Source organism: Crocodylus porosus, unplaced genomic scaffold (genome assembly GCF_001723895.1).
Source record: "Crocodylus porosus isolate Cpor-Errol unplaced genomic scaffold, CroPor_comp1, whole genome shotgun sequence".
NCBI classification, from domain to species: domain Eukaryota; kingdom Metazoa; phylum Chordata; order Crocodylia; family Crocodylidae; genus Crocodylus; species Crocodylus porosus.
The window spans coordinates 5,776,762-5,798,934 of NW_017728939.1; the positions used below are offsets into that span (position 1 = coordinate 5,776,762).

Genomic DNA, 22,173 nt, shown 5'->3' on the forward strand with positions numbered 1-22,173 from the left:
CAGTCTGGAGGGGAGAAGTCTGAGCGGGGGTTTGATAAGAGTCTTCAATACAAAAAGAGTTGTTACACAGAGGATGATGATTGCTTGTTCTCTGTGTCCACAGGGGACGGGACAAGGTGTAATGGGCTGAAATTGCAGCAACGGAGACTTGGTCAGCTGCTAGAAAGAGCTGTCTAGCTCGGAGGCTGGTTAAGTGAGGAACAGATGCTCTAGTGCGAGGGCAGAGTCCCTGTCACTGGGAGTTTGCAGGACAGATGAATATCTGACTGGGCTGGTACAGACTGGGCTGACCCTGCTGGAGCAGTTGGTTGGATGTCATGCTCTCTTGAGGGCCCTGCCAGTCTCATTTTCTGATGTTTCCACACATATGCTGTTATTTCTAGCACACCACGCGCGCCAAGGAAGACGCATACCTTGTCTTGGCAGGGCAGCATGAAGAAGAAATGGATTTTCCTAGTGTCATGGTTGAATCCTGACTGCATGGACCCGCTTGCTCGCCTTCAGCCAGCTTCTGGTTGCTTCCAGCAAAGCTACTGTCAGCTTTCTCATAGCTGCTGCTGGCTAGACGTTAGCTTTTCATGGCTTGGCCAAAAACTGCTACTAGTTTATCAGCTGTGAAAGGGTTAAAACTGGATGCTGCCCCTGCTGAGTGCTGGCCAGAAAATCAAGCAGCCATGATAACATCTCCATCTCCATGCTTCCCCTTGTCTAGTGGGGAAGAGCAGGTGGCACCGGGCACGGGAGCCATCCCCATGGGCAGGAACCAGTGGAGGAGTCTGAGAAACCCCATCTCTGTGGCCAGATCTCTGACCCGGCAGGGGAGGCAGTGGGGGTCGGGGGGGGAGAGAGGGACCAAGCGGCCTCCTTGGTTGGTGGCATCTGGATGCTGGTGGGGCAGTGAGTCATGTCTTGGCTAAGTCCGCTGTTCAACGGTGTCTGTCTCCTTGCAGAAGGGGCACTTGTGCCAGGGATGGGCAGAGAGGACCAGCTAGTCCCCCATTCAAGGCCTGGGTTTTGAATGTCGTCGCTCTGGCTGGGACTTGCCCAAGCAGGGAGCCTTCACGCTCATCTCCCCATGGCAGCAGCTGCCAGACCTGTCCTGTAAGCTCTTGTTCTTCCTGGCTGCTCCACTCTGCGTATCCTAATGAAGACATACCATTGTCTCCTGCACAGCCCAGGCAGGCAATGCCCTGCCATGCTCACTGCAGGTCTCCGCAAGGCTTTCCATCTCATTTCTCATTCCAGTTTTTATAAGCTTCTCTTTAAATTCATCACGCCGGCCACACTGGTCCAGCCACTTTACCCTTTGCCAGCTGGACCCCCTGCTCATGTTCATACCTGGGGGGAGGGTACCTTCCTCTGTGCCATGGTAGGTTGTGTCCCATTCCCTGCGGGGCTCAGTTTATTCCAAGGGTATGAGATTTTGCTGCTCGCCGTTGGCCGTGTGTAAGTGCAGACACTGTGATGAAGTCTGCAAATCACCCGTTGCTCTGGGGAAGAGGCTGCTCTTAGCACCCTAGGTGGATTTATTGTTTGGAGTGAGAGATGGGGCTGAGCTATGAATCCAGGTCTAAATGCCCCTCAGAATTCATGGCATGAGCCATAGCCGCTTGCCAGCCAGGAGAGTTTGCGGGGGTTGTAGGCTATTGTAATGGGGCCGGGCATCCTGGGCAGATCCAGGAATGGACGCTCATAAGTCCCTGCCCAGAGCTTTCCCCAGGCTGCCAACCCAGTGGCTGAGCTACTGGCACAGCCCCTTCTTTAGGTAGTCACAGGCTGGGCTGGTGCTGGGAGCTCCTGCCAAGGATGATGTTGGACCCAGGCTTTGGGTTCAGCCCTGTGGTTTTGCTCCAGGCTAGCTGCCCCTTTTGAACATCGCTCCGACCTCTCCCTGTACCTGCGGTCTTCTCCCTGGTCCCTCTCTCTGCTAAGCTGGCATCTCCTGTCGCCAGAGCCCAGGCAGGGCCCGTTGCGGCCCGCTCATGATCCACTGAGCAGCTCTCTGCTTTTAATTGCCCGCTCTGTCTCTGCAGTGCCTCATGCTCGGCTCTTGCTCACATCAGCAGGGCTGGGGAGCCAGGATTGTGGCCATTTTAATAAATAAATAACTTGGATTTGTTAATGCTGGGTTTGCCCTGTCTACAGGACTGAGGGGCCTGCACCTGTCCAGCTCGGTGGGGTGACACGAGAGAGCCCTGCCCATGCCACGAGGCTCCGGCAGCTGGGCATGGACTCGTTCTTCAGCAGCTTCCGCCAGGAAGAGAGCTGTCTTCCATTGTACTGGGCTAAGCTTCAGATGGAGCAATTAAGGAGCCTCGTTAGAGCAGGAGTCAGATTGCCAGGGAGGGAAGCAGGCGAGCGCGACCGAACATCCAGCCTTGTGGAGAGGAAGAAAGGGAAGGAAAGGAGCTTGTTAGAGGAGACTCGTTCCTAGGGGTTGTCATTCTGTGCCTGAGGCCACGTGGGCTGCTGGCGGCCCTGTCCCCTCTCCCCGGCTCCGCGCAGGCCTGCTCTGTCCCTGGGGTGACGGCACCCGTGTCAGTAGGATTGAAGCCTTTTACTGGGCACTGTAAAGGGCCGTCTCCCCCTTGGCCTTTCTGTCACTCTGCCAGGCCTCGTCATCCAGCCAGGAGGTGGACCTGAGTTGATGGTCTAAGGCTGGGGGATTCCTTGCAAGAGAAGAGCCGTGGAGAGGGCATCCCGTGGGGGCTAGGCATCGTGGGGCCATGCGGGCGCTGTGCGGAGCCGCAGTCTCACCCTGCCACCCCAGCCCAGAGCTCCCCAATGCACTGCTCTGCAGATGCGCCTCGCTCCTGCTCTCTCCCTTTCCTGCAAGTGCCCAGAGCTCTGCTGAAATCCATCCTGCAGGCTTTTGTCAGATGGACTAAAGTCTGTTTTTCCCACCCCACCCCACTTCCAAGCTGGGCTTGGATTGAACTGGGGGTGGCTGTGACTGCAGGTGGCCACAGCATCACTGGGCTCTTCTTCTCACGTGCTGTGTGTGACCCATACCAGACTCAAAGCCCTGCTGCAGGTTACCAGGGATGGAGGCTTCCTGGCCACAGCAAATGGATCAAAGAAGTGCCCGCAGCCAACAGGGGAAGATAGATGCTTTCAGCCACCTCTCCCTGTCTCTGTACAGAGCCATCACTTGTGCAATTACCTTGGTCTCACGTGCAGTTTACCTTTCCTAACGTATGATCTCGAAGACAGGTTGCCCAAGGCACCCTTGCTAAATATGCTAACAAGATCGCTAATGGCGTCTGTTAATTAGCCAAGCTACGCTGGAGAATAAGTAATTTCCTCATTTATAGTCATAACAAAGCCAGCCCTTTGACGGATTCTAATGAAGTCAAAAGCACGCAGTCTCGTGTGCGCTCTGCCGCCCGAGCCCCAGGCTGTTTGCATCATGCTTGGGCTTTGGGCTGCGACTGCAGGACACGAGCAGCAGCGTTGTGCTCTCCAGCGCAGAGCTGCCGCCTTCTTGCGCCTGCATCTCGCGGGGAATCCTGTGCCACGATGAGCGGCTGTGGCAGGCAGTCTGTGAGTGCCTCGCTTCCCCGTCCGTGGCAGCCCAGTTCGCCATCCCTCCCTCTTTGCCGCGTCCTAGCTATCAGCTGCTTTCAGCTTTTTCCCCCTGTGTGTTCTCCCAGCCGCTTCTCACAGCTCTTTAAAGCGGGAGGGGGCCATGCTGAGTGTCCCATTTGACACAGAGCCTTACCCGAGATCCCTGCTCAGCTTGATGGGGCAGATAAGTCATCAGCCACTTTCCAAGGTGGAAGGGACCTTAGGAGGTCACAAAGTCCAACCCCTTGCTCAAAGCAGGACCAGCCCCAACTAGATCATCCCAGCCAAGGCTTTGTCTGCAACCTTGGAGGATGGAGACTCCACAGTCTCCAATCCAAGCATGGAGATCTTATTTATTGTCTTATTTTCCTGGTGTCTGGACCTTGGTCTGCCTTTTTCCACTCTCAAAAACCACCTCATGGTGGGTGTCTGTGTGGGGAGGCGGTGTGCTTGCCAACCACAAACAAGCCATCTTTTCACCTGCCCCAGGATGGACTACACAGATTAAGCCTTCTTAGTGTCTCGCTACCGGTGGATGTTCCCAATCTTGGCTCATACCGGACGCTTTCCTGCATCCTGAGCTTTGGTAACTCAAATGCTGAGTTACCGGGTGGGCTGGCTGGTTTGGGACTGTCCCATTTGCTGCCCAGCCCTTTCAAGCTCTCGTGCACTGCTGTTGAAATGGGGGGCAACGGGAGTTGGTATAGGACTCTGCATGTCAAGAGAGAAGGGCCTGTGTCTGTGGGAGCCCTGGGTGATACGAGCCATTGGCAGTGATGTGGGAAGAGCCCAGGGCTCAGATCGCAGGGAGGCTGTGGGTCAGGGCTGAGGAGCTGGTGCTGATGAGCAGAAGGAGCCCAGGACTGGGATGGCTGGGGAGCTGTGGGTCAGGTTTGAAGGGCAATGGCACAGCTGTGTGTGAGGAACTTTGCCAAGTGCCTGCATGTATTAAATTTGATTTTTATGGCCACATGAAACCGCCGAGGCAAGACACTTCCGGTTGCTTTAAAAAGGCAGCTGTAAAAAAAAACGTCCTTAGTGCCACTGAATTTATTTGTCCTACTCATACTTTATGGCAGCACCAGGCACTCTGGCCTGCTGACGAGCTGCTTATTCTTAAGCTACTGATATGATAGGATACACCCGGCTTGCCTGCCTGCTCTTGGGGAAGCTACTGTCTGTCTGTCTGTCTGTCGAGGATGCATGTTGCCATTGTGGCTTTCCCCTTGCTTACCTTTTTCCTTCCTGATTTAGTCTGCATTAATAATTATTAAACCACAACTTGTGTTTTCTAGGCTCCCACGTGAACTAAACCCAGAGAACGGTGCCGGGGGAATAGTCTGACCTTGTTTCTTGTGTCTGTGGAGATGGCTTTTTTATTTTTCTCACGTGCTGCTACAAAGACTCAGAATAGGGCAGAGAAAAAGGGTGGGAAAATAGAAAACAGCCCTAAAGCTGACACTACTATAGAGGCTTGAAAAGCAAGTTCCCCCCTCCTCTCCCTTCCCTGATTGGGAAGGATTTCAGAGGGTTGAGAAATACCTTCCTGCACGCCAGGCATCGGCACACTTCTCACAGGGGTCACAGCGGGTCCTCCGAAGGGTTTTGCTCAAGGTCAAGCTGGTAGCAGACCTGATAGATGGAGCCAGCCCGTGGAGACCCAGTTCGGTGCCTGCATCTCAAGGCCCTGTTTGCTGCCAGTGCTCTGATGGGATGGAAAGACATGGGCTGACTGTCATGGGCCTTGCAGTGCTCTTGTGCTTCCTGCCTGGGCTGTGGTCGCCGACTAAGCAGTTTGGGTCTGGGTTGATTTTGGCACGTGAGACCTCCAAGCAAAGCTGAACCAGAAAGTAAAGCCCCAACCTGAGTGTTGGGGTGTGTGCTGGGGTGGGACTGAGTCTCCCTGGCTGCTTGTGCTCACTGAGGATCCCTGCAATGATACGGTTGGGCAGTCTCATGTCCTGCCCATTCTCCAGGGAGGTAATTTCTTCTTCCCTAAATCCCCCTTTTTCTATGTAGCTTCCACAGCACTTAGCACTGATGGCGCCCTTTCAGACTACCACGCTGACCTTAGCCCCTCCTGGGAGGCAGTGAATGCTCCCTAGTTAAAGACAGGGAAAGTAAGGCAAAGCAGTGGTATGACTTGCTTGTGTCCCTGCAGCCAGCCAGCATTAGGACCGAGGGCCTCTGGGTGGCTAACCTTGCTCTCCATCCTCCAGACTGCACCTCCCTGCAAGCTGCTGTGCACTTCTCTAGTCTGGGGCTGGAACGGGTCTGGGCTCCGGAGACCTGGACTCCGTTCTGGCCTGCGGGCCAGCCTTGGCCAAGTCACTTTGCCCCTCTGATTCCCTTCCTGCAGCACAGGGGTGATGACACTGCTCTCCCTCCCCACATGAACTGCTTTGAGATCTGCTGTGGTGAGTGGCTGGCTCCGAGTAAGGTTTTTGGTTGCAGCCGTGTTGGTCTAAGGACAGAGGCAGGTGAGGTTCTTAGGGTAGATGTGCTATCTTTTATTGGACCAACTGAGTAGCTGGAGAACTGAACTGCAGCAGGCTCCCTTGCTTACCTTTGACATGTCCCCTTCCCTCCCTTCTCTACCTTTTGTTCTCCTAATTCCCACCTATTTACATTTTCACTGCCCTCCTGTTGCACTTTTAGCGTCTATCATTCCTTGGGATCCCAGAACAAGAGCAGAGACTCCCTATGCCAGGTGCTTGTGCCCGAAAGCTTGCAGAGACTGTTTTCCCAATTGGTCTAATAAAAGATGTCACATCTACCCAAAGAACCTGGCCTGGCTCAGAGTACAGCATTATTATGGCCATTAATAACAATAAACCCATGTCACATTCCAGCCGAGACGATGGCTTTTAATTTGAAGAATTCTTTTGGCTCCTTCCAGTTGAGAGGCAGCGGATAAAAACACCCAGCCCTGCAGCACCTGTCCTCCCAAAGCACTTCATGGGTTATACCTACAGGTACTGTTCTCCCAGGCCAGGGGCATGTGGCTGGCTACCTCTAGGGTGGAAGGTGACAGCTGTTGAATGGCTGCAGTGTTGCTCATCAGTTTGGGATGGGAAGTGAAGGCGGATCTCATACCTGCTTGGCAAAGTACGGAAGAGGTCAGGTGGTTGATTATAATGACTCCATTTGGCCAGGCCACTGGGCTTCACACTGCTGTTGGGAAAATGACTTGGGATCTTTAGAGACTGCAAAGGGACAAGACCGTGGCTGCATGTTTCAGCATCCCCAGTGAGGGGCGGCGCTATGGGAGGCACCCATAGGCACTGGGGCTTTCACAGCAGGGTTGGTGATTTGGGATACACAGTGGACTGTCCTTTTTAGCTGAGGCCCTTTCTGATTTTGGAGGATGGAGCAGGGTGACACGACTCCCTCTCCTGGCTACCAGCATCCCTCTGGTCTCCTGCCCCAGCACTGACCAGGTCTAACCCTGCTCAGGATGGCAGGAACAAAAGCATCTCATCTCCTCTCCAGGCCCTGTCATTGGCTGCTGCTGGGACTCCCTCATTTATGAGAAACTGAGAAATGGTTTTCTCACCTGCAGCCCCTGGGGCTGACAGACCCGCCAAAGGCCAGGAGCGGTGTGAAGAGTCGCTGGTCCCTTGGGATAACACAGGGTCGTCCTACTTCTAAGTGGCCGGGGGCCAAGTGCTCCACGGGTTGTTCTAGGGCACAGTTTGGGGCCAGTCTCCAGCAAGGGCTGGGATCTCTGACTGACATGAGGCCCTGGCGATGCTTAAGCAAAGAGTCAGGAAAGGGCAACGTGAGATAAATGCCAGCACCCCCATGGCCCGAGGGGGAAGCCTGTTAGAGAGAAGAGCCAGGCTGTTCCCTCCAAACCTACCGTGGCATAAAATGCCCTGGATCCAGTTTAACTTTCTTTGCTCAGTTTCTTTCTTCCTATTATTTCGCTTGGCTTGAATGGAGAACGGCAGGTGCTTTGATAAATGGTAGGAGCCGATCGGCTCCTGAGGGTATGAGGTAGCTGCTATAAATACCTCCGTAACCTCCACCCGAACATTGAAGAAGGGCCATTTGGACGGCTTGATTGAAGTGCTGCAGGGAGGCCGGGGAGGGATTGAGATCTCCTATCGCAGCGGAGCCTCTCTCTTCCCTACAGCTCCTTATTGCAGCTCATTAGCAGCCACGTGAGTGGAGCTGGTGGGGGGGGGAAAACATTTTGCCAGAACCATTTTCCCTCGGAAAAGGCCGCTCCGTTGCCATCGGAAAGGCTTTGTGCGGTTGCCTGCTGGGGACCCGGGGCGGGGAGAGGGGAGAAAGCAGCCGCAAAGTTCTGCCCGTCTTGCAAATTCCAGCTCCAACATTTCGGGACTGTGCAAGCTTCGGGGTTTTCTACTTGCAACGGCCATTTGCGCTGATGCTTCCAGTCTGGCAGGGCAGCGTGATGCTGAGCTCCATTTGAGAAACCCAGGTCAAAACCCGAGCAGTTGGGTTATGTTGCAACGAGCCATTTTGATCGGTTCAAACCACGGGTTCTTCCCCTCCCAGCATTTTGCTTTGTAGGAGAGTTTTCGATGCTTCAGGTTCTTGCTCTGAATGAAGCCAAATCCCTTCCTGTCATGGAGTTGCTGTCCTCTACCCAGCTCCACAGGGAGGCAAGACCTGGAGGCCGGGGATCTCAGCCTGTTTGGCTAGAGGCGCCGCGTTTGGCACCTGCAATGTTGCAGCCCCTTCAGACTTGATTTGCAAACGCGGCTGAATCCTGAGATGCAATGTCCAGATCCTCCCTCAAAGCCAGCAGAGCTCTGCTGATTGGCTATTATGGGGAACATCTGGACCATACGTTTGGTCCATATAGCTATGCAGGTCTGAAAAGGTCCCCTTTGGCTCTCTGTCGTGGCTGGGGAATGAGGCAGAAGCTTGGGGGTTTGGAACCGTGGGCCCAAGGCCTGGATGCGTGATGAGGGCTCGGGAGGCGATTAATGTACCTGTCCTGTCTTTGCAGGTGACCCGGCAGGGACAACCCTGCAGAATGCGGTGGCTACGCGTAGGGCTCTGACACCATGAAGGGCTACCATGGGGAGCGTAGCCAGTCACAGCACTCCACGGGGCATCCTTGCCACTGCATCCCAGAGGACTGCGAGCAGCCCATGGACTTCATCCGCCACGGCCAGGAAGGCAGGCCGTCATATCTCCTCAGCCCCAGCGAGCCTTGTTCCTTGGACCAGCATTACTGCCCCTCTCGGAGCCCCGAGTGCCCGGGCGGGCCGATGAGCCTGACCGAACCGCTGTCAGCCAGCAGCAGCAGCACCTTCCCTAGGATGCACCACACGCCGCAGCAGTACGACTCGTGTGATGAGTGCATGGCTGCGACCCACCCCTCCAGCAAGATCAACCGCCTCCCCCCGACCCTGCTGGACCAGTTCGAGAAGCAGCTGCCGCTGCACCACGACGGCTTCCACACCCTGCAGTACCAGCGGGCCAGCACCACGGAGCAGCGGAGCGAGAGCCCCAGCCGCATCCGCCACCTGGTCCACTCCGTCCAGAAGCTCTTTGCCAAGTCCCACTCGCTGGAGGCCCCGGCCAAGCGGGAGTACAACGGCACCAAGATGGAGGGCCGAGGGGACGGCTACCACCATCACCACCATCACCAGTCCCGCCACGGCAAGCGGAGCAAGAGCAAGGACCGCAAGCTGGACTCTCGCCACCGCACCAAGATGATGGGCTGGTGGAGCTCCGACGACAACCTGGACAGCGACAGCAGCTACATGGTGTCAGGCCGGCACGCCGTGGACCAGGGCACCCAGTACTGTGTGGACGCGCCCGAAAGTGCCTTCAGAGACTTGACCTTGAAGAGTCTCAAGAGCGGTGGGGAGGGCAAGTGCCTGGCCTGTGCCGGGATGTCCATGTCGCTGGATGGCCAGACGCTGAAGAGGAGCGCCTGGCACACCATGACGGTCAGCCAGGCCCGGGAGGCGTACCCCAGCTCAGGAGGCAGCCAGGAGAAAACCTTGATGCTGCAGGAGGCCAAGGCCAAAGACCGAGCCTATCAGTACCTCCAGGTAAGGAGCGTTCTTGGGGCAGGAGCCCGGGGTGGGACAGTGCAAGGAGCCTGGTGGCTCTAGATCCTGGGATCACATCTAGTCCGCCTGGAGATCCTCTCATCCCCTGTGGGCACTGCTAGGGGCAAGGGCAGCCTTGCCCAGCACCACGGCTGGCAAGCAGGTGGGAACAAGGTGCGGTGGTCAGGACAGCGTGAGAAAGCGCTGGAGCTGACCCGTGTCCCAGCCTTCCCTGAGGGGCTTCGGTGCCCTCTGCAGAGCCCAGCCGAGGACTCCTATTTGTGCCGGGGAAGTGAAAGAAAGACAACTGGAGTCATCTCCTCTGCTTGGTCCTTTCTCTTGGATTGTGTGGCAGAGGGGAACTTATTGCTGACCTGGCACAACCTCAGGGCTACCCCCCCACCCTTCTCTTGCCAGTTCTTGGATGGGCAGTCCCCCATCTGAGGGTTTTCAAGGCATCGCGAATAGGCTTTGGGGGATTAGGCAAGGACCGCCGCGTGGGGATGAGTATGAGGGTGCTGCAGAGTGGGGCCACATGTAGGCTTTTGCCTTTTGTCATCTCAGGGTGCCCGTGACCCCTGCAGGCCCTCATAGCATCTTGCCTGGGTCACTATAGGCTGCTTAGTTCCATTGTACAGACTGGGAAACTGAGGCACAGAGTGGGAAAGGGATTCATTCCCAGTTCACACAGACAGACTTGCCAAAAATAGAACCGCCCAGAAGTGGGGCCTGTCTAGGCCACTGGCAGGTGTCTGAAGCAGGCCCGTGCTAGCGCTGCTCCCTGGCACCCTCAGGGTCAGATTTCCCAAGGCATCATACCTGCCATTTCCACACCCTGCAAGCACTGTCTGCCTGGGAGCCCCCTGCTCTGAGGCCCTTCCTCCCCAGCCTGCTACACCATTATCTGCTGCTTTGGGTTGTGCCCCAAGCGAACTCCAAAGCCCTTAGCAGCCTCAGCTGGAGCCGGTCCCCCTGATCCCGGCTCTCACACCCACTGCCCCCGCAGCCTTATCAACTGCAGTTTTCTCTGAAGGCAGGTGGCAGTGCCCGGAGAGCAGCAGAAGGCTGGGAGGAAGGGATGCCACTGTGGGGTAGGCGGCCCACAAAGGTTAGGGCTGGGTTGCAGCTTCCATCATCCCTCCCTCTCTCTGCCTGGGTGAGGTCTCACTGTGTCTCTGCAGGGCTCTGATCTTACGATTGGAGCCGCTGGGCACTTCTTTAGTACTGTATGTGTCCCACTTGCTGTCCTCAACTCGAATGAGAAGGATACTTCTCGGTGCTATGATATCTTAATAGTCAGCAGCATGCTTCCCCATTCGAGCTGAGGATGGGAAGTGAAGCACCTATGCCAGTAGAGCCACCATGGATGACCGGGGAGGGGGAGAAGATGGGGAGCCTCCGAGGGTAGAAGCAGCAGCCCAGTGCCCTCTAATGCCGTGGGGCTAGGAGGCAGAGAGCCTGGGATCCGGGCCGTGCCATGATGGACAGGAAGACCAGGGTAGGGACATGCTGCTGTGTTCAGTGGTGGTACAGAAGCTCAAGCCTACCAGCCCCTCCTGCCGAGAGCTCCCCGGGGGGATGCACTGCGTGGGCAGCTGGCTGGCTGGCCAGCGCTGGCTGCTTTTAATGAGCACTCGTCTTTCAAAGGAAAGTGCTCTTCTTTCTACTGCAGCCCGTCTCTGCCGTCACACATATGGGAAAGGCCCTGAGCCGCGCTGCTCTGACTCTGGGTTTTGGAGCCCTCTTTTGGAACATCTGGCAACACCAGCCCAAGCTTTTCCTGGAGGAGCGGCTTGGAGAGAAGGGAGCCACTGATGCTGGGTCCACTTCTGCATCTCCAGAAACGCTTGGCGCTCCCCTCCCCACCCAGCAAGGCCCCATCCCTGCATTAGCTGGAAGACTGAGGCTTGCACCAAGGACCTGTATTGCTTTTGGGAGCAGCGTGGGCTCCAGGATGACGGCCCCTTGGGCACTTGGGGTGGTGGGGGGGATCGCAGAGGTGCCCTCAGTTGTAGGGCAAGCCCAGCTGCCGGTCTCCGGAGATGGGAGCAGAGGAGGCCACAGCTGTCTTTCCCTTTTGCTTTGCTCTTCCCCGCCTGCCCACAATGCATGGCGGCTGGCGCCTTGATGTGTGCGATGAGAGAAATGCCAGTGCTATAATAGCCTCATCCTCCAAAGACACAAAGCGCGAGGCTTTTATTAAAGGAAGAGAGGATTGTGTTCTTGGCGGCGGGGGGCTTCCAGAGGCCGGAGTCCCCAGCGCCGCACAGCTCGGCTCCCGCTCGCTCCTAATAACGGCCGAATAAACAATGAGGGGCCTTGGCTTTCGGAGGCAAATGGAGGCCTGATCAGTGGGGTCCCAGCTCTAATGAGGAGCTAACAGAGCAGCGGAGGCAGAAGGGAGAGAGGCAGCTTGTGCAAAAACATCCTCCGTTCATTGCCGAAGGACCCAGGCTGAGCTCTCCAATTCCTCGGAGCAGCCAGCCCTGCAGTGAGTCGCACGTAGCTGTGAGCTCGTTGCAGGAAGGAGCGATGTCCCCAAGCAGGGCAAAGGCTCAAGGAGCCTGGCTACTGCCTTCATCACGCCCTGTCCTCTCCCCGAGGAGCCTGCAGACAGACAGCGCCCCTCTCCAGGCATAGACAGCTCAAGGCTCCTCCTGCTTCAGGTGTCACAGCCCTGGCCCCACAGCTTCCAAGCTGAGGCCTGATTCTGTTTGTCTGGTGTAAATCGAGGAGGCGTTATCAGGGTGACAGCAGGATGGAGCCCCAAGGACCCTGGCTTCACTGAGCCCTTGATGACGTCAGACCCACGAGCTGCACAGGGACCCCCGGCCCAAGCTCACCCTGCAGGACGTGTGGGTCTGTGTCCTCTCTGCTGCACCCTTCTGCTTGGGCCAGCCTAATATCATGGGAACTGGAGTGCCGCTGAGCAGAATCCAGCTGTGCGTTGCTTTATGCAACTCTGGCCTCTGTATGTACAGTGCCTAGCACTACAGCCCCCAAGCTCAGAGGGACTTTGCTCCCGTGCTCTTGCTGGCTCCAGCCAGCTCTCTTCATCTTTGTGAGCAACCGATTTGTGGGCAGGTTTCAGCAGCCTCCGTCCCACGGGCACCAGGGAACACGCTGAGGCTGCTGCCAGGCCGTGTCCGCTCGCTGCAGGTTAGCAAGGCCCCTGAAACTCTGCCCCGCTCCTTCACCAGCTTCTTTTCCAGGCAGGCATCGCAGATGGTGGCTTGGCCAGCTCAGCTACTGCAGCTGCGTCCAGTCTCGGGGCTACCTCCAGCCTCCGGTTCCTGCTGCAGCCTGTCAGGATTCCTCCCCCGGTGCCTGCCTTGCTCTTTAACATGCACCTCACAGGCCCTTGCAGAGCTCCCCAGCTCCTGAAGTGCAAATGATAGGACCTGCTTTCCCCCTTGCAATAAAGCCTTTTCTTCTGCCTGAAGGCAAGCCAGGCTCCATCCATGTCCATCTGTGCTTACCTGCCTCTAAGAAACTGAGTCCAGGGGCCCAGAGGCCAAGGGGGAACCAGCCCTGGGATAACAGAGCCCCTGCACCCTGCTTGCCTGTCACTGCTGGGTTAGCTCCTGGGGAAGACCTGTCACTGCTCCATGAGCTGTGATTGAGGACTAGACCCTGAGTGTGCAAGCTGTGAACCCTTCGCCTGCCCCCTAGCACTTCAGTGCGCCATGCTGCTATTTGTTTCACACCTCCTTAGCTCAAACTGGAAAATTGTGAATAACCTGCCTGTCTAATGAGCTCATCACCAGGCTCCTGTCCCCTGCATGGTCACGGCTGGGAGCCGCCCGTGCCAGCCGGCTGGGGCAACCCCTTCCAGACTGCACCGCTAAGCTGGGCCAGGAACAGCGTGGGAGAAGGACAGCGTGCGAGTGGGAGAGGGCTGGTGTGTGCATGTGCATGTGCACGCATGCAGTGGAGGGAGGGTCCACATGTGCATACATGCATGGGATTGTGTGTGTGAGTCCACATGTGTGTGTCCATGCGTGCATGTGTGTGTACATGTGGGTGGGTCCACATATGTGTGTGAGGGGGAAAGAGTATGTGTGTATGTGAACACGTGTGTGAGGGAGGGATTGCACGTGCATGTCCACAGGTGTGCGAGAAGGAAAGTGACGGGGGTGGTGTGCGCGCCTGAGTGATGAATGCATGAACCTGTGTAAGAATGAACACCGGAGTCTGCCAGCATGAGGTGGCACGTGTGTGTGTGTGTGTGCGTGCACGTGCGCGCACGTGACATTTCTTGGCCTGGGTCTGGCCGGCTACTTCGGCTGCCCTGCTGGCCGGAGGGGCCTGTCAGAAGGCAGCAGCACTCCTGGGGGCATCAAAGCAGCACCCGCACACCGCAGGGTGCAAGGTATTTAGCAGCCTCAGAGCCCCGTCTCTGCTCCAGCGCCTGGGGCTATGGGTGGGCTTGACCGGGACTGCGAGGAGAGGGATGTGCCTGTGCAGTACATGTGAGGTTTCCCTTTCTAATGACAGACTAATGAGCTCCTCTCTTCCCTGGGGGAAGGAGACAGTGAATGAATAGTCTCTACGACAGCCTTCATCTTGCTCAGGCAGGCTGTGCTTGGGAAAGAGCCTGGGCCTGAAGTCTGTACCAGGCGCCATCCCAGAGCTCCCCCCCGGCAATAGCTGCCCCATTAGAGTTCCTCCAGAGCCGAGAGGGAGCCTCCATCTGACGGATGCTCAGGAGAGGGGCCAGGGTATCAGGGGCTGAGGTGCAGTGTCTCAAAGGGTTGGCTAGGTTTAGAGGCTTCTCCCAGCTCCTCCAGCCCTAAGTAGGGGACTGTCTACGTCTGACAGAGATGATGAGGAAGGGATGGCTTCTTCCCGTGGCTGACGGTTCCCTCACCCCTAGAGCAGCACTGATAGCTAGGGGCATGTGCAGCCTGTGGGGAACAGATGGGACCTACCTGTAATGGCACGGAGGGGATGCACCTTGAGGTGGCTGGGCCATCCTGTTCCTTTGGGCTGTCTGGGTTCTGGGTCCCACCCTTTCTGGCCTACGACCCCACGATGGGGCTTGCGACCCTTCACCACCATGGGTGACCCCTCTTCTGGTCCAAGCTCGGGTCGGATAATGGGATGCTTGTCGGGCTTGTGACCCTACTTGTTAGGACTGACCCTATTTGGGGTCATGCCCCTTAGTTTGGGAGCTGCTCTTCAAGGCAGCGCTCGCTTAGGTTCTCCCCTGTGTCCGACCCTGGATACTGCAGTCCTGGCACGAACGGCTGAGTCTGCTGCACCCCACGTCTGCTCTGGCAGCCCAGGCTCCTGACAGGCCCCTCTCCTGGTTCTCCCTCCAGGTGCCGCAGGATGAGTGGGGCGGGTACCCGACTCCGGGGAAGGACGGCGAGATCCCCTGCCGGCGCATGCGCAGCGGCAGCTACATTAAGGCCATGGGGGACGACGACAGCGGTGACTCGGATGCCAGTGCCAAGGTGTCTCCCAAGGCAGCGTCCCGGCGGGATAGTTACCGCCGTTCCTCCAGCGCCGACCAGGCCAGGACCAAGTAAGGGAGGGCATTGGGGGCTTCGGCCTCTCTGGACCTGTTTGGATCTGGGGCTTGCTGCAGGGTTGGGAAGCAGAGGGATTTAGGCAGGGTGTTGAGATGGGAGGGGCAAGTGCTCTGAGGCTGCTCGGCTTTGGCAGGCTTGAAATGGAGCCAAGGGGCAGGGGCTGAAATGCACTGTTCCTCTTCCAAGGGGTAGCCCTCAGCAGAGAGCTGGCTTTGCAAAGCCTGTCCCAGGGATGGCTGCACCTCCTTAGTTCAGGTATAGACCTGCAGGTGTCAAGGGAGAACATCGCCCGCTGCCCCCTTCTTGCACTGGGCTGGCTTAGAAGGGCTTGGATGTGGAACCGGACAGGTGCCAGCTTTCCAAAATCCTTGGTTTGTGCATTCGTTCCTAGCAGCTGACAAAGTAGGTCATCACCTGGGAAAGCTCATGCCTCTCTGAACCAGCTAGTCTCCAAGGTGCCACCCTGCCCTGCCTTCCGCCTGGCTTCAGGCTAACGCAGCTAACTACCTGTGTGCTTCTGTGACTGTTATTTATTACGTGCAACACGGTGGCGACTCCGATGCTCCCTTGTGATGCACATACACGTCGCAGGAGAAAGCCGCCGGCACGGAGGGCTTGCAGCCTCTGTTTATTTTTACAGGCAATTAAAACCGTTCATTTCCCTTCCCCAGGCGAGTAGGCTTAATGTTGGGGATGATGTTGGAAGGCTGCTAGAAACACACTGTGAAAATGACCGGCGGGTTTCAGAGGTCCCACTGCTCAGAGCTGCTTGCTCACAACACCTGGGCGTTTGCATGACCTGCACACGCGGCCGTGGTAAAGGTGCATGTGCGCGGGGGCAGCTGACACGGAGGCTGCTTGTGCAACGATCGCAGCGCATTTGGAATTGGGGAACGTGTCCTGCAGTCAGGGATCCATGCAGGGAGTCACTTGCAGAGCTGCACCCTGGGAGCCCAGTTGTGTGAGCAGTCTGTGCGTGCAGGCCTGAGACGCTGGGGTGGTGGGCCAAAGCCCCAAGTTGAAAGAAACCGGTTGGGGCTGAGGGGATGTCTGTATCTTAGAGTCTTTGAGGGGGAGGTCTTGTCTACTTTGGGATCTTTGCATGCCCATCCCTAGAGAAAGCCCAGCATAGCCTGGCACAGAGGGGTTTGCTTTGGTGCAGTTTATCCCCACTATGGGAATGGGACTGGGAAAAGGGACTGGTGGAGGGGATTTCATGGGTTTGGCATGGCCAATGTGCTCTCCAGTGCTGGAAGCACAGGTAAGAGCATGCCTGTGGGTTAATCTGTTGCTCCTCTCTCCCAGTGTCCCTGGCACGCTGTCTGCCAACCCCACGCTACTGCCCTGCATCCCTACCTGCCATTGGCCACTTGCAATGCTTTCCAGACCCAGCCAGCTGTGCATCTCACACATGTTCCCTGCCAAACCAGACAGGGGAGGGGTTAGGCCACTGCTCGCTGAGCAGCTTGGGGCTCAGCCTGGCCAGGATGGCTGTGTGCCTGCCCAGCAGGCATGAGGACTGTCCTTCTTGCTCCGCAGTTCCCCGGGGCAGTGCATGCATGGTGGGAAGGGTGGAGCAGGCTGCCAGGACCCAGTGGCTGCAGCGGCTGCAGGCAGAAGCCCCGTGGCTGGTGTGCTTCCAGGTGCTCTGCTGGAATGTGTTGCTTCTGGTGCGACCCCTTTTGTTCCCACTGTGTCTCATTAGGTTTGCAAGTAGGCACTATTCTGATTCATATATCTGTAACTGTCCCAGCTGCTGCACGCCGCCCAGAGTGCACCCTCGGGGGCAGGGCTACGGACGCTCCTTCACCACTGGCCAGGTAAGGCAGCAGGGCCCTTTGCTGCCCTTGGCTCCATGCTGCCTGGCATCCTTAGCTGCCGAAGATGCTGGGTTCGCATGGTGGGAGGAGGGTGGAGGAAGGTGCTCAGCACCCACAGCCATGGCTGGGTTTACCTAAGACCCCCGCTCAGCACCCCTACAGGCACCTCCGTGAGGGGCTGGAGTGGAGGGGAGATTGGCACATGGGTGCTGAGGATGCCAGGGAGGCTGGAGGGGAGATGGAGATGAAGTTGTGACCAGCCCAGAGACTGGCAGGTGGGTTAAAAGATCAGGCCTCTGCTGCTTGGGTCCCTGGGGCTCAGATGCTGAGGATGGGGGTGCAGCAGTTCCTAAGGCCATGAGAGGTGGGACAGGAGCTCAGGGCTGGGACCTGGGGGCTGATGCTGCTGGGGCTGACTCAGCTGGGATCGGCCAGCTCAGTGTAGGGGCAGAGCCCGGGAGAATAACAGCAGCGGTCAGAACATGGGGGAAAGGGTTGGGTTCAGCGTGGCCCTGAGAGAGCACCCGGGATGTCCTGACCGGTGCAGCACAGACACCTGCCCTGTGCCGCCCTCTCCCTCGTTGCACAGGTGGCAGCACAGACCTGCAGCCTCTCCTTGCTGCTCCTAAGCATGATGGGGCTTAGCTCCCTCCCCCTCACCTTGCTCCTTCCCCGTGCCCTTGCCCTGGTCCTGCAGGGCCTTTGCTGGAAGCACCTCCCCATCAGTATTCCCTCGCCTGCTTTGCAGAGCAGTGCCTGTGCCTTGCAGAGACCTGCCCCCCACAGCCCTGCCTGGGCCGGCCCTGACCCTGATGCTTCTAGCTCAGGCCGTGCAGGGCTGTGCTGTGTTGTTTTAGGATGCTCTGTGGGTAGCAGAGGCCTCCTCCGCTCGGCAGGTGATTCCTACCCCCTTGTCTGCATTGAGGACCGATGCCTAGCTGATGTCTCCTTAGGATGGGTACAGCACGGACAGTGGCCCGGCAAGCTCCTATCATATTCTTGTTTCACTGCCCCTCAAGTCTTGGTTCCTCCAGGAGAGGAGGGGGATCCCAGTATGCGTGGCCTGTTCAGTCTCTGGCTCCTCTGCCAAGCTGAGCCCCACACTTTTCCACATATTCTCATGACCCCGAAGAGGCAGCTGCCGTGAATAGCAGGGAAGTTGTGGCAGGGACCGGTAGCCTGATAATAGGACTGGGTGGCTTTTTTGTCTGGCTCGTTGGCTCAAATCCATCCTGGTGGTTGCAAGCAGCTTGGCTTTGTAGCAATATCTGTGCCTCATGTTAGATGGGTCTGGTCCAGCTCCTAGTGGACAGACTTCCACACCCCAAAAGCATGTGGGTGGCCATCTCAGTTGGCTAGGGGATCTTGGAGCTCTTCTCTGAGCCCTCCATGCTGGGCTGTCCTGAGAAATGGTGGCAGAGGCAGGCTGAGAGATCCCAGTTGTGCTAGCATCCCTCTGGCCTAATTCTCAGGACAGCCCCTCTCACCAACATGGCATCCGCTGGAAAGCATCACTGGCACAGCTGAAGTTTCCAAGACCCACCCCCTCACCCAGGGAGGCAGCTGAGTGCTGCCAGGGACCCCGAGACTTGCTGTCCCTTAGCTGTGGTGTCGGCTAGGGAGCTCAGGGAGCTGCCCTGTCCCTTTGCTAAACTCAAGGGGCCGTTTCTCCTGGGAGAGATGGTGCCTCTTGGCAGAACCAAAGGGCCAGGGATACGAGTGGGCTGGGGGTAGGGACATTCACCTCCCTCAACCATTTCCATTCCTCCTCCGCGGCCCGGTTTGGCTCATTCCCTGGTGCAGTTCGATGTGGGGTGGAAGGACAGAGCTGGGAGCTGGTCCCTGTCAGAGCTGCCCCGTCTCCTCCGTTCTCACCGCCCGACCTCTCCCACCAGATCAACGACGAGCTGAACCACCAGTTCGAGGCCGTCTGCGAGTCTGTCTTTGGCGAGGTGGAGTCGCAGGCTGTGGAGGCTCTGGACCTGCCCGGCTGTTTCCGCATGCGGAGCCACAGCTACCTGCGGGCCATCCAGGCTGGCTGCTCCCAGGATGACGACTGCCTTTCGCTCTTCTCCATGTCGGCCCCCGCCGGGCCTGCCATCACCAGCAGCATCCTGAAGCCCAGCACCTGTGAGTACCGGCCTGCTGCCCCGGGGCTCAGCTCTTGGGCCCTTTTTGCTCTGTTGCATGGGTTTGAGGGAACTGGGTGTTGGTTTCACTGCCAGGACCTAGGGATCCTACACCCCCATCTCCTTTCCCACAGAGGGACCCTGTTTCCCACTTCCCTGCCAAACATCTGTCTACCAAAGTCCCATGCTACCACCTTGTTATATGACTCCTGGACTGTCTGAGGGCTTGGCCAACCCCTTTGTAGTACATCAGTTGGAAAGCCTAGAAAGTCTGGACAGACACTGACCCGTGCCCCAGCCACTTTGTCCATCTCTCCTCATTTTATTTTAGTAGTCTCCCTTCCTGTCCTCTTTGAACCTTCCTGTTTTTTCTCTTTCTGTCTCTCTCCCGTCCCCTTTTTTTGCTCTCCTGTGTTTGCTCATGCTGGCTGCCATGGCAATGGCGTGGCCAGCACAAGAGCGCATTGATCTTCCCTCCCATTTGAGGATAAAGCAGAGGGACCATGGGAATGAACTGGCCCAAGAGCCCGTGTGAAAGCAAACTGGCCCAGCATGACCTTCAGCACATGCTCACAATTAGCCTACCGGTATTTGTGGGCACTGACTTGCACACGGGCCGAGGGCAAGTGGGCATGGGGGACAGGTCCTCAATGGGTGTAACTGAGCTTAGCCATGCTCATGGGGTCTGGACAGTGGGCCTAGTGCCTTTGCTGGAGCCCCACGGGGCAGATGGAGGAAGAGGTGGGTTTTCTTGGCAGCATTCGCGCGCGGTCGGAAATGAGAATGTGTCTCCTTTTTTCATGCAACTTTATCATGCGCCTCTCCCACAACAGCCTTCAGTTACAGAAAAGCTCCACCTCCCATCCCTCCAGGAAACAAAGCCACGCCTATCATCTCCGTCACGGCACAGAGCAGCACTGAGTCCACCCATGAGACCTACCTGCCCACCGAGGTCGCCCGGAGCCCCTCGTGGTCCAAGGAGGCTGCGGCTCGCTGCAATTCCATGGAGAGCTTGGAGAGCTCCAAGGTGACGGCCATCTCCTTAGACCTGCCTCCCGTCCAGCCCAGGGCTTCCCCCAAGCCCTCCACACTCATTATCAAGGCCATCCCTGGCCGGGAAGAACTAAGGAGCTTGGCACGGCAGCGGAAATGGCGCCCATCCATTGGGGTTCAGGTAGGTGTTGCTCTGCCTCAGCTCTTTGGAGAGCCCAAGGAGCAGTCCGAGCCTAAGCCTACTTGGAGCCAAGCCATCGCCCACCTCTCAGAGCATGCAGCACATTTTGGGGTCTCCGGTGCCCTAGGTCTGGGTGAGGGCCCCAGGACAGGGCAACTGCCTGTCTCCTGGCCCCAACTCTCCGCAGATTTGGGTCTGCTGTACCCACATCTCACCGTCACGGTTGCCAGGAGCTGTTGCAAAGGGCATCGTGGCTGGCTGGGCAGGGGGCTGCAAGCTCTGGCTGGGACAGATGTGTGAAAAGGCCTTTTCAACAGAACAGGCAGTGGTGGCATAAACTCCCTCCATGCAGTGCCCTGCTCCTAAACCTCTCCCTGGACCAACAGGGCCCAGCACAGTTCAGTTCTCCTGGAGCGATCTGGCCGTTGCTGTCTTCAGGCCATTTTTTTCTGTGGCTTTCCCAGCACGGCACTGCTGTGTTGGCGGAGGGAAATTCAGATGCACGAGTCTAATGTGCCCGAGGCTTCGCACAGATCCTTTCCCGACAAGCTTTCCCTCTGATCCCCACTGCAGGTGGAGACCATATCTGACTCTGACACAGAAAGCCGGAGCCAAAGGGAATTCCACTCCATTGGAGTGCAGGTGGAAGAAGACAAAAGGTACCACCGGTTAAATGCAGCTTTTATCCTCCCTTCCCTGCAGGAGACAGGGCTGAGCAAATCCGCCGCACGGGCGCAATTGTTTTCACACAATGCCTCCTCCAGACTAAATATTCATAGTGTGCCTCTTCTCCCGAGCATCCCAAGAGCCTGCAATGCACAGTGCGTGCTAGCTTCCCGCATCAACGGCCAAGCACAGCTGTCTCTCTGCTGGCTCATAAAGTGACGGGCAGTGCAGGCAGCAGCTTGGCAAGCCCCTCCATCCCCTCCCGGCCCCCTGGCATGCGTGTTGGGTTTGATCTGATGGCGTCAGAAGGGCAAGCAGGTAATTCAGGAACAGCCCAGGGCTTGTCAGCTGCCAGTCAGCATGAGGATTGTTTTGGAGGCTGAGGGTAGTGCTGGGGATGCTTGTCCACTGTGAGCCGGGCTGAGACCGCCCCGACTCATCTCACACCGGTCACCAAATGGCTCCCTGTGCAGCAGGCTAACTACATGAGCTACGTCCTATAACAACGCGCTCTCGCGAAACATATTATAACCTGCAGGCTAAGCTGGTGCTGAGGGGTTCACAGCCGTCTGACTTAACTTTTGCAATCGTAGTGGGTACCTACCCATTGGACTGTGCTGCCTGGTCCTCACTGTGTCCCGATCCGGACCTGGATTTGGGTTCTGCAGATTTGGTTCTTCCCTAACTCCAGCGTTTTGAATCACTCGGTGATAAAAGCCTACAGCCAGGGGTTCGGTCCTGTCTAGACCATTGCTGCCAGGCTGGAGGCTGAGCGAGGCTGTCCAGGCTGCAGGTTTCATGATGAGATGGGCCAAGCCTTGGCAGCTCAGTCTAAGAGCCCAAGAGGTTGCAGAGGCTCCAGCTGCATGGAGGAAAGAATTGAATTTTTGGTTCAGAGGATGAAAAAACTCAGTTTGGATCAAACCAGTATGGCTTTTTTTTTTTCCCTCACTGAAGCAACAGCATTTTGTCTGGGGCAAACAAGGCCTGTTTGGGCCGGGCCTGGAACTCAGACGTGCTGCCTCCTAGCTCAGCACCCAAACCATCCCTCCCTCTCTTATCCCCCAGCTCGGTGAATGGGTATATGCTTTCCATAACGTGGAGCAGCCTCCACAGTGGGAGTTAAATCCCCTGTCTCAGACCTTGCAGCCAAATGGTTGGGGCACTTTTCTGGGACATGTGGGTTCACGTGCCTTCGGGAGATGGAGGGATTTGAGCCTCTGTCTCCTGCAGGTGACT

General features: G+C 57.2%; 1 protein-coding gene across 2 annotated transcripts in view; it reads left to right on the forward strand.

The window, feature by feature from the left end:
• Positions 1 to 22,173, forward strand: part of DLGAP3 (DLG associated protein 3) — a 42,276-nt gene that overhangs the window by 10,514 nt on the left and 9,589 nt on the right. The window contains exons 2-7 of one of the 2 annotated variants that reach the window (XM_019547762.1): positions 8,552 to 9,608; positions 14,933 to 15,138; positions 16,851 to 16,965; positions 18,861 to 19,095; positions 19,928 to 20,268; positions 20,842 to 20,927. In XM_019547762.1, coding sequence (XP_019403307.1) covers positions 8,610 to 9,608; positions 14,933 to 15,138; positions 16,851 to 16,965; positions 18,861 to 19,095; positions 19,928 to 20,268; positions 20,842 to 20,927 — 1,982 coding nt within the window. In that variant the 5' untranslated portion in view covers positions 8,552 to 8,609. The remainder of the gene's footprint in view (positions 1 to 8,551; positions 9,609 to 14,932; positions 15,139 to 16,850; positions 16,966 to 18,860; positions 19,096 to 19,927; positions 20,269 to 20,841; positions 20,928 to 22,173) is intronic. The other variant, XM_019547763.1, reaches the window with a different exon arrangement.